The sequence below is a fragment of the Xiphophorus maculatus genome, chromosome 18 (genome assembly GCF_002775205.1).
Source record: "Xiphophorus maculatus strain JP 163 A chromosome 18, X_maculatus-5.0-male, whole genome shotgun sequence".
Classification (NCBI taxonomy): domain Eukaryota; kingdom Metazoa; phylum Chordata; class Actinopteri; order Cyprinodontiformes; family Poeciliidae; genus Xiphophorus; species Xiphophorus maculatus.
The window spans coordinates 16,454,875-16,467,065 of record NC_036460.1 but is presented as its reverse complement, the minus strand read 5'-3'; the positions used below and the strand labels follow the sequence as shown (position 1 = coordinate 16,467,065).

At 35.9% G+C, this 12,191-nt stretch overlaps 1 protein-coding gene across 1 annotated transcript in view; it reads left to right on the top strand.

Annotated features, from left to right (window-relative positions):
- Nucleotides 1–2,851: 2,851 nt before the first annotated feature.
- si (sucrase-isomaltase) overlaps nucleotides 2,852–12,191 on the top strand; it is a 56,490-nt gene continuing 47,150 nt past the window's right edge. Inside the window, exons 1-10 of the mRNA XM_005805941.2 lie at nucleotides 2,852–2,953; nucleotides 3,793–3,916; nucleotides 4,580–4,665; nucleotides 4,876–4,996; nucleotides 6,359–6,468; nucleotides 6,605–6,756; nucleotides 9,877–10,048; nucleotides 10,334–10,433; nucleotides 11,498–11,610; nucleotides 11,708–11,833. Coding sequence (XP_005805998.2) covers nucleotides 2,936–2,953; nucleotides 3,793–3,916; nucleotides 4,580–4,665; nucleotides 4,876–4,996; nucleotides 6,359–6,468; nucleotides 6,605–6,756; nucleotides 9,877–10,048; nucleotides 10,334–10,433; nucleotides 11,498–11,610; nucleotides 11,708–11,833 — 1,122 coding nt within the window. The 5' untranslated portion in view covers nucleotides 2,852–2,935. The remainder of the gene's footprint in view (nucleotides 2,954–3,792; nucleotides 3,917–4,579; nucleotides 4,666–4,875; nucleotides 4,997–6,358; nucleotides 6,469–6,604; nucleotides 6,757–9,876; nucleotides 10,049–10,333; nucleotides 10,434–11,497; nucleotides 11,611–11,707; nucleotides 11,834–12,191) is intronic.

Below are 12,191 nucleotides of genomic sequence, written 5' to 3'. Positions count from 1 at the left end.
CCACATTTGTATTTTTCTCTTTGTCGGTCATCGGGATTTTTAGCTTAGATTTGGGATTGCATTGAAGTTTTTATTGTTGGCAAGTCCTAGAAAACAGCTTATTATTATGCCATCTGACAATTTATTATTTTTGTATCTTTCAACTTTGTGATGTCCTGCAAATCTGCAAGGATAAGTAAATGTGTGGATGGATGAACTTTGTGATATAATGTTACAAACTCACAGTGAGCAGAATATGGTGTTGCTCTCATCCCAAGCTACATTTATGTGACAAAAATTGACTAAACATCTGTTTAGACATGGTCTTCCAAAGGTGTAGATTTTGGCATAGGTACCCCAATTTTTTTGTATTAGGGACCGAGATTGCAGAACTCCTACCACCATCACTACCACCACAAAACCACAACATGGGATAAGGAACACCCTACTTTCGGTGTATTTAGGTAAAAGGGGAAAAAACATGCTTCCTGTATCATGTTTTATTTGAAAAAAATTGTCTTTAAATGTTTTCTTAAGGTATTTGTTAATTCCTACAATTCCTGATTTTTAACTGCTCACTCTGAAATGTATCTTCTCTTTTAATGTAATTGGACAAGCAGGAGTCTGTCTACTAATGTTGACCAATTGAGAATCATTAAGGTCCAGTAATGCAACCTATCAGGTTTAGGGAGCGTGAAGAATGGCAGCTCTTGATGGAAGATTCTTGTTGTAAGTTTGAGCTGTTGGCAACTGACTTTCATGCAGTGTTTCTCAATTCCGGTCCTCAGACCTCCCTGCCCTGCATGCTTTAGGTATTCCCCTCATGCCACACACCTGGATTGAATCTGTGGGTGATTAACAGGCTTCTGCCTATTAATCACCCACAGATGGGTGCAGAAGAGGACATGCAATAATTTGGATCAGCTGTTTTGGAAGAGAGGCACATCTAAAACATGCAGAACAGGGGGTCTGAGAACAGGAATTGAGAAGCACTGCTTTAATGCAAGTACTTTTTATGTTGTCATTTTGTTTGGCAGCATTCGATGCAAATTAGAAAAAGTAAATTGTTCGTTTATATCGCTTGATTTCACTGGTGTCTGTGAATTCTGTTTGAGATATCAATGCTGTTCTGTTAGCTTTTCTGTGCACCAAGAGTTTCTGCATCAAGTTTTAGAATTTGTTATGTGACTATTTGTGATTTGTGTTATGACCTAATTTTGGATTTGTGTAATATCTAAACAATGGGCTTTGACGAGTTGCCACTCAATCTACAGCATAAGAAGTACACAAGGACTTGTCTCTGACACCCTGAGGTCCAGCTCCTTTCCATGTATGGCAAACTAGAGGGATCCTTAAAATTCATCTCACTGAACAAAATACATTTTAATTGCATCATCTATAAGGATTGCACTAAGTACTAAAGAACAAAAGATTGGAAGTATTTCAGTTGAACAGTGCGTTCCAGTTGGCTGTGTGGTGACGATAGAACTTCCTACAAATTTACAAAGTATAGGATTTGTTTTATTTATTAAAATCAATTCTGGGTCATTTTAAGTTGATTCTGAATCATATTAAGTGAGAATCCCAATTCTTATGCGTTTTCTTTTTTTGTTTGTTTGTTTTGACACACCTGTAGAGAGTATTCATATAGACTGGACAGATAGTGATATCTGCTTCAATTTTAACCTGAATTGTTGCTCTGATGTGCAAAGATATAGAACAACATGTTCCTCCTAACTAATATCGCTCCAACATTAACTAATTTATATTGGTGAGTTATGCAGGTCTGCACGATGTGTTTTCACAGATTATCTGTAATATCGCTTATACATGTTTATTTAACAAATATGTAAAAAAAAAAAAAAAAACATACTGCAGCTTTAACTGTATTAAAGTTCAGTTTATTAGTCATTATCTCTAATTACCTGAAATGTCTGGTTACCAAAAAAGGTTGTGGTGAATATGTAAGAGGACTTTAATAAATAGCTCATAATGATACTATATTTGAAGATTACCAGTAATACATACGAATATGTAAAAGTTTGTTTTAAAATCCTGAGACCAGCTTGCTGTATGTCCTATTATGAATTATCAGCTTAAATAAAAAAAAATCTGTTTTGGTAATAATGTTCATAAAGTTTATGAGCTGTTAAATGAGTATACACACAATGAAAAAAACTTTTTAACTTTTGGTTTTGTTTTTTTAAATTTTGTGGTTTGTCTAAACTAAAATAACTTGTCTGTTGCTTAATTTTCATTCTGCACAGAAGCAGGAATCTCTACATCAGCCAAAAACACTGCATTGATTTAAAATTCTGCATCCCTTTTAAGTGGGTTGTCCTAGGATCGCGGTCCAGTATAAAATAAGATCTAAGGTTAACATACATTCTAACTGCTGCAACAGAAAACAATTTATTGCACATATATTTACCGCAGTATAGCAATATATTTTGTATTCTACTATGTTCCTATTTATGCTCTGTTTAATCCTCTAACTTCTGGAATGTGAGCATATGAGAACGTACACCCAAGAGTGTTAATTACTAACAAGTGGTGATGTGACTGTGAAGGGCTAAAGATTACACTGAATCATATCTTCATAATTCCATAAAAAACACACTGTTACTTAGGTAATTACATGCTAATAATACATACTTGCTAAAAATGACGTAGAGGTCAGACTGAGTTCACACTCACACAGGTTGAATTAAATGACTGCATGATAGATAACAACATGCTGATATGAGTATTCTGTTTTTTGATTCACCTGTTTTGTACGCTGCAGATTGTTATCTGACATTCTGTGACCTTGGGGTCTGCACGTTCAGACTGTAAATCACACACCCACAATGACTTGCACATTGAGGAGAAGGAGTGGCAGTACCTTTCGACAACAATACGTCCTTTGGTTTATAAAGGATCTATCTCTCTTGAGCTAATCACCATTTTTCCTTGGATGCAAAGGAGAGGCAAGGTAAGTGCTACATGGTTCATCTGTTACATTCACTGTAATCTACAGGCAAGTAAATATTCCCCACAGTCCGCTTCACAGCTTTTGGTATGCAAATAATTGAGTATGTAAAAAATAAAAATGCAATGCTTTACAAATTTGAATCAGTAACAAATAAATAAATAAATAAATTTAAAAAATAATATATATTTATATATGTATATATAAATATATATATTCATCATTGTCCATTTGCAGTTTTCAATTTGCAAATTGCATATTCTGTAAGAAACTGTGTGGACAAGGCCTGTATTAATAAAAATTGACAACCATTTCATACCCAAATGATAAGACACTCTAAATTTTCTGCAGAAATAAACTTAAATAGTTTAAGTGTGTTGAGTTTGCGTGTCATCATAAACCCTGTGTTGAAAGTAGTAAGATGATCCACAGTGGGGAAGTTATTTTTAGGAGAGTAGCGCAAGCTACAAGAAGACTAGTAAGTTTGCACACTTGCTCTCTGTTAATCTGATTTCTATGTTGTTTTCTATGTGTAACCATGCATGTTAGTCAGAAATGTTTTGTGTTTTACACGCAGCTGATTGGAAACAAACAGGGGCATGCACAATGCTTGGTTCTGTCACACGTTTTAATTTCTTCACAGCAGATTTAACTTAATGGTTATGAGCCTTGACAACATCTAGAGAAAAAATAATAGATGCATGCATGGGCAGACAATTTTGAGAACTTGCTTTTATGAAATGAGATATCTGTAAAGGACTCAGAGGCAATGGCATGGTTGCACTATGTAACATCTGCATATTTCTGTGTTTTTTTGTGTTTGTTTTTTTGTGGGTGAATAGATGGGGAAAAAGCGATGGACCACTGCAGAAATCATCCTTACGATTCTGTTTATCCTGATGACCATATTGGCCGTGACTATGATCGCTCTTTTTGTCACCAAAGAACCTGATGTCATTTCAGAGGGTAAGTGAATTATACTAATAAAATAATAACAAGAATTATTAGAGATTTAAAGAAAAATAATTTAAAAAGTAAGGCTCTGGGGTCCAATCCCAGTCCGGGATGTTTCTGCATGGAGTTTGAGTGTTGCAAGCGTAGCTTTTCCCCAGGTACTTCAGCTTCCTCACTATTCAAAGACCTGGCTGTTAGGTTAATTAGTCTCTCTAAATTGTTCTTAGACATGAGTGTGTGCATGTATTCACTGCAAAAAGGGAATGGAGAGCCAACTTAAAAATTACATTAATTTGCTACATGTAACTGAATTAAGTTTGTCAAACTTGTGTGTGTGTGTGTGAGTTTTTAAGTTTGCACACACAACACAGTGTCAACTTCTGAAGTAAATTCAGAGAGGAAGATAATAAAAAAAAACACTCCAAGACATTCTTTTACAAAGTTGTCAGAAAGTAAATTTTTCAATAAATGTTTTGCCATCTGGGAAAATACCACTACATTTTAACATGGATCCCATTTCCTTCCACAATTTCTATTATGAAGGATGATGGTAGCGGTATGACACTTTGAGATGTTTTAAATCACCACAGCCTGGAAAACTACAAGAATTATTGATGGAACCAAAACATATTTACATTTACCTGCTTTTTTGTGTACTTGTTATTGACTTCACAGACACGCCAAATAGATTTATGCCTGAGTGTCCCAACATTCCTATGGCTGAAAGAGTCGACTGTTATCCTGATGCTGGAGCCTCAAAGGTACGAGTCAACGTCATCTCCAGTAATTCAATCTAACTGTGTTTTGCTTTTTTCATTGCTTAGCATATAAAAATAAGTTATTTTGATTACTACTACTACATTATGTTGCCAATTACCAAAATCTCAACACTAATCACATCACTGTAAATAGTAGCTCTAAAGACAATATTGGTTAAAGGTAATAACAGTCACATCATCTTGTTTGAACAGGCGGGATGTGAGCAGCGTGGTTGTTGCTGGAATCCTCTGGATGAGCGAAACGTTCCCTGGTGTTTCTTCCCAACCAACCATGGATACATAATGCACTCATTCCAAACCCCACAGCCTACTGGTAAAGCTATATTTTTCAGTTGTCACCTATGCTTTAAAGTGTAAAGCTCTGGTATTTACTTACCAATACAGGAGTTGTTTTTTTTCTAATCGCTCCTCATGCTCTCAGAATGTCTGCATTTCCTGCTATTTTCACTCACTCTGGCCAAGGTGTGAGTTTTCAGTGAAAGTAAGACATAGATGGCATATCAGAAAACCTGATTGATTTCACTGCACGCAGGTTTTTACAATTTCTGCTTGATCTCTCTCGAAAGTAAGCTGAGTTATTGTGTAAAAGCAAAACAAAAGGAAATATTGGAGCTTTTTATATTAAATCTAAACTATATTTTCAGTTGTTTTGTTTGTGATGTAAAATAACACTTCTTTGAAGGAAGAAATAAATTGTGTGACAAGGATAGAAAAACTGAAGAAAATAATGATGTCTTTGTGGTTAGACTAAAAAAAGAACAACATCCAACATATCTCTTTTTTACTTGGCAAGACTGAGAAATCCAAGGGAAGTAATGCAAAAATAGATAAAATGAATATGGACAAATGTAAACCTTCCTATCTAATCTTGAGCAAACTAAGCTAACATCAAAATAAAATTCTTACACTTTCTTTTGTATGATAATAAAACAATAATTTTTCAAAAAAAATTTCAGCTTGGAGTACAAAATTTGTTAATTAGCAGTTATAAATTTCATTAACCAGATAATGTCAGAACAATTAGGTTTACTTTTGACATTTTTGAAAACTAAAAGTTTCTTTTGTGATATTTTTTTCATGGTCAGAGTTCCTTGGTTCCTAAGCAGTGAAATTATTTGTGCCTGTGTCCGGTCACCTGTCAACTTTTGACTCACCGGAATATAAATCACTGCTGTTGTGCTTCCCAACAATCTACCTGGCCTTCAACCAAGAGACATGATACAGCACGGACGATTAGCTGGAGCTGTTTACATTGCTCCTTCTCTGCCACCCAGTCCAACAATTTCCTTAGAAGCAAAATGATTTATTTGAGTGAACATGTAAGTGTAGGCATGTTTAAGCTGAATTGCCTCAGCCTACACCTTTTATATCTACACAACCCTTAGGAATTATTTTTACTTGACTTTGTTTTGCATTTCTTTAATTTTGAAAATTTTAGTTTGAGAGTTGATTGACTGTAGCAGCTACCAGTTGTGTGTCTGAATGTTTTGGATTGAATAAACTAAACTACAACCAAAATTTCAAAATTATTTTAACTAGACCACATTTAACTTTGTGGTAGTAGTGGACAAAAAATGTTTCTTAATATGAAGCAATTTCATAAAACTAAGTGTATTTGCTAGTAAAATAAAAAGGAAAGTAAAGTAAAATTGCTTTATTGGGTTTTCTTCTGCAGTGTTTTTTGCAGAAATGAAGAGAATGGATTCTCCATCCTTGTTTGGTGGAGACATACAGGACCTGACACTGCATGCAGAGATGCAGACAAACAATCGACTTCATTTTAAGGTGATTGCTAGCAGACTTTTCTCTCTCTCTCTGTCTCTTGCCACTGGAATGCTAAACAAACAGAGGTATATATCGCAATGTGTGAAAATGACCAGGAAATAGGACACCGCTTGATTGCCTGTTCCTTTTGCCTTAGATCTATGATTCCAAAAGCCAGAGATTCGAGGTCCCTCATGAGCACATCCCTACAGTCACAAACAGCGCCTCCAGCCCTATCAGCGACACACTCGAGATCAGAAACAACCCCTTTGGCCTGATTGTGCGCAGAAAGGAGAACAAGAAAGTCCTGTGAGTGTTGCCACGAGGGTCTTCTACAACTTGTCTTGGGTGGTAAAATTAAATCTTACATGCTATGAAAAGATAAATAGATAAAAGCATGTATACACATTAGATATGAAGAATATAAAGGGGACGTTTTAAATCTATGTTCAGGATAGACAATGTAGTTTTAACTGTGAAGATACATCATGTGTCATAGCACTTGTAATCTATGAGACAAATGAGTTACTGAATATTTGATTAAGTGACTCACTTAATAGCTATCAAACATCTCCCTCAACCTGAAAGTTGCCAAACAAAATTGTCATTGATTTTGGGATTCTCATTTGCTTTAATTATGTCTGAAATCTTTTAAAGTGAGCTGTTTTGCTCATCATCTTGTTTGCGTTTGTCATGCGTTGTTACCTTACCATAATTTGGTTCAGGTTCAGGTAAAACTTGATTGGTCAATGTTGACATCTCAATAGTCAACTGGATCTTGGAAAAGTGTGCACTAGAACACAATGCCATTGGAAATCAAAAACAGCTTGATAGTATAGGTGTGTTTTTGAGAATTACAATAAACATAAGCCAATAAATAATAATAAGAATAATAAGAAGAATAAATGATCAACAATAACTTCTTGAAATGAGTTCCAATTGGCCTTTATGTGCAGATCTTTTGTCTCTCATGAACAGCATTTGCTTAATTTAGATTATTTGAATGGTTTTCCTGTCTCGGAGGGATAATGAAAGCTTAATCTTACATTATTCTTAAAACAAAGGATCATGGAATTTTAATCCATTTAATAACACATTCATTCAATTTTTAATATGATATATTATTATGGGTTGATACTGATAAAGAGAAAGCATTAAAGTTGGCGCTCTGGGGATTGCTGGTGTGTTAATATAGGAATTACGGATGACTAAGCGTCTTTCTCATATGCATTTGTTATAGGATAAAGAAAAGCAATGCACGGGCAAAGGCTGTCAAATATATTTACCCATAGAATGCCCTGAAGTCTGAAACACTTCAAAACTGGTAACATGTCAAATATTGGGAACAAGCTTTCTAAGAACCCTGCTCCCCACCCCTACACACACACCCTCATTTTCCAATATAATCCCTGCATCTCATCATGCAAATGTGGCCATGTGTGTATTGATATGCCAGAGAACATGTGAAATAAACAGTGAGCTCCACAATTGAGCATGACTTCTTTAGAATACTTTATGGCCTTGAAAGAATGCAGTTCACTTTGGCTTTTTTATGTTTATGTGTTGCACTGTGTGCCAAAGGATACCAGCAACAATTAATGCAGCTGCTTTGCAATTAAATTTATGTTTCCAGCAGCATGGTAACCCATAATTATAACATAAGTGTGAGATCCCACCATCTAACCCTGTGTTTCCTATTTAAACATCTATGCAGAGGTAGACATGGGCGATAAACCTCAACTCCAAGGGTATCAATCCATTCAGAATGACACAAGCTCTCAAAGCAAAGTTATCTATCAATTTCACCTCTTTTGACTTTTCCTTTGCATATTTACATGTCCTGCTATTGAGAGTTTGCCCCAAGTACTTTGGACTGTAAGAAAATATGTCTGCACATCGGAAATGAATATTAACGTTTAAGTGGCTAATTACTTCACAGATTCTAGTTTGTCCAAAAGTTAAAATGCTGTTATGTTTTTTGTGACTCGATTTCTTCATCTTTAGTTAAAATCTAATATGTATATATACATTTCACAGCAAATAGAAAAATGTAGATATAGACTATTTGTGTTTATTCACTTTTGCATGGCTATCTCAGGGAGGCCTGTCCTTATCCCTACTATATCTTTACTTGCAGAATTAGCCTAGATGTAGAAGCTGAAAGTCAACTTTAGTTGGGGTGTTTGTTGTTACATTTTCTGGCTATTGTATTCAGCAATGTTGCCTGAATATAAATTTCTCTCAGGATTTTTTTTTTTATTTGTTAATGTTTTTGTGCTTGCTAAAAACGAAACAAACAAACAAGAAGACACTGTCTTGGAAAAATACTGCAAATAAAAATATGTAATACACTATGTATTTTAAAACATATCGATACTATTGCTACATATTTTCCAGCCGAACAAGTGAGTAAAGAGTCATCCTGAGGTCACGTCGCAACCTTTGCTTTAGCACTAAGCAGTATAGTTCCCTATCAGTGCATTTCACAACCCTTCCTCCACCTTGAGCCAGGAGACATGATATCACTCTTGTGATTTGCTACTGAATTTTAATTTTGTTGTAACTTTAGCTGTTTTTTTCTATTAGTGGTTCTACATTACGACTAATCCACATTGTATCCAAGCAAATAGGCATTTTTCAATTGATCGGTTTCTCAAAAAACAAACTGGTTTTTTTTTTTCCAAATTGACTTTTTCATCTCAATGTATAGCAGATAAGGAGACCTTTAGTTAGCATTTCTGAATTCTCTTTGCACAAATCTGAGGTGATATTCTGACAATGATGACATATAAACACATTATCAGACACATATCTATGAAATTAGGGTTAAATATTTACTTTACTATTTACATGCGGCCAATAAAAGCTGATTGTGTTGTCTAATTGCACCAGCAACAGGTAAATAACTTCTAAGTATTGATTGTGCATGCAGGGTAGTCGTGATTCTGCTCTTCTGCCTGTGTGGCTGCCAGGTGTTCTATTGTCATAATGAAAGCTTCTTGTAAAAAGATATTTCTATTTACAGGGACATTAATGCACTGACTGTGCTTTATATAACCGATCATGATGACTGATAAACACTCTTTCTTTCTACCATATGTTTATGATGATTATTCATTGACAAAGTATATTCATTGCATCCACAACTTGGGTTTTGACAGCTGTTTGCAATTGCAGTATTTCAATTATCCGTGCACGTTTGGTGTTGAAGAAATGCTGGCCAGAGGGCTTATTAGAGCTTCATGAGATGGCCTGCTTTTTTTCTCTTTGCAATAACCCCTTCACAATTCCTTGTCTTATTTCTCCTCTCTCCACTGCATCTTACTCTTGTTTTCTTTCTCACATTTTCTCTCTTCTCACCAATCTGTTTTTTTCACATCAAAATCTTTTCTCTCACATCTGTGTCTTTTTTCATCTGAACACATTCAGGTTTGACACCACAATGGCTCCGCTTGTTTTTGCGGACCAGTACCTACAGCTGTCTGCTAAGCTCCCATCTCACAACATCTATGGCCTGGGTGAGCATGTGCATCAAAGATATCGCCATGACACAAACTGGAGAACTTGGCCCATTTTCACCAGAGATGGATTCCCTAATGGGGTAAGAACTTGCACACACAAGTCACACCACTGTTGATGTAGATGCAGCATGTAAATCAAGACTCTTCAATACCAGTTAACTCTGATGTAGACATGCATTTGTGCACACATGCAACCTTCTATGTGTTTGCATTCTGCCCCCTCAAAGGGCTTTTAATTGAATGTTTTATGATCTAATTGGACAGCATAGTCACCCCTCTTCAGTTGCAGTGAGCCCCCCACATCCCTCCTGCAATTCACAGCTCTTTGCCACATCCCTTCATCCTTCATTCTTTTCTCCCTGCAGGGAACACACAACCTCTATGGACACTATCCCTTCTTCCTCTGTCTGGAAGATGAGAGTGGAAAGTCATTTGGGGTCTTTCTGCTCAACAGCAATGCCATGGGTAAAGATAAACACTGACACGTGCACACGCAATACACACGTTTCTATGTTTCACTCTCCTCAGGAATGTTCACGGCAACCAAAGACTACAGTGTGAAAAGGCAGCAGCATGTTTAAGAGCAAGGTCTATGCCCTCCCTCAGTTGTAATGTGCAAAATAAAACATAGGCATGAAGAGCTATGCATGATTTTAAAATTTCACCATAAATCTTTTTTAGAAAGATTACACCTTTAATTTGAGTACATTTATAATGCCAGGAAAATTCTTGTCTTTAATACTGGTGCCACACCTACTTGCATAAAATGAAATGGAGGATTATTTCTCCTACCAGTTCTTCAAAATGGGAAAAATAAGAGCATATTCCATTTAGCTGTAGGGAAGATGTGCATAAATCTTCAAAAGCCAGGCTGTTTGAAAAGAGTTTTTGGCCTAAGCTTGCCCACTTATACGGTGAGTAATAATTAAAAGATTTACAGCGTCTGGAACTGTGAGAAACAAGGACAAAGGAGGCGACACGGTTATCTTGAGGAAGAGATTATAAAAAATAACCTGCAATACTCACGGTTTAAAAACTGTTGTGTGACATTAAGCTACTGCAAAAAGAAAAACTTAATGGGAAGGTTTTTTTAAAATTTCTTTTCACATACAGTAGTTAGTAATGGTCCCAAGAAATATTGAGGGTGCTATAGAAAATTACAAAGCAAACAGTAAAGAGAAAGGGATTGGATACACTCCTATAGCATAAAACAGGAAAAGCAAATTTCAGAAATGACTCCACACATGGCAGTAATTTATACCTCACCCAAGTCACCTGAAAAGAGCTTCTGCTGACTCATTCAAGCAGCTGTGCAAAGAGAATAACTCATGGCTGAAGTAGATTGAAAACACCAACAAAAAAGTCCACTGTCATGTTTAACCATCTTTTGTTTATTCTATAATACAATAAAAAGGTTAATTTTTTTCACAATAAATGATGCATTGTTAAGACAGGAGTGTGATTAACAAAAACAATGGCAAGGGCAGCCTGGAGAGCAATTGACATTAATAATTTTTTTCTTTTTTCAGAGGTGACTTTGCAGCCTGCCCCAGCAGTGACCTACAGGACCATCGGAGGAATCCTTGACTTCTACATTTTGTTTGGCGACACACCAGAAGATGTGGTGCATGAATTCCTTGAGGTAATATTCTTGTTTCATGAATACATGGACACCTAATTTATTTTAAGTACTGTAAAAGCTTTCCAGCTGTATGATAATGTATAATCCTCCTCTCCAGCTCACTGGGATGCCTGTCATTCCTGCCTATTGGTCCCTGGGCTTCCAGCTTTCACGGTGGAACTACGGGAGCCTCGATGAAGTCAAGACCACAGTGGAGAGGAATCGTGCCATTGACCTTCCATATGTAAGATCTAGTTTTCTTTCAACTTATGCTTGTTTTTTTCTTTTCACTTTTTAAGTTTACTTCATTATCTCCTTACAAAATGTTCTTCTCATCTATTTAAAACTGATAAAAGCTTACAGAGCTAGGATTGCTACCTATTACTCTCATATCTTGATATGGAAAGTAATAGAAAGCATTTACTACCAAAGCTTTTATCTACAACAATGTGTTTTATACCTGATGTTTGCACAAGTTTGGCATGTTGTCAACGCTGTTTAAATTTCAACCTGTTTGTAGCACTTTTATGGTCCCATTGTGAGTAAATGATAAACCGTCTGTCAAGTAAGCAGAGGTGTAAAATTTTGATAACGATACCACT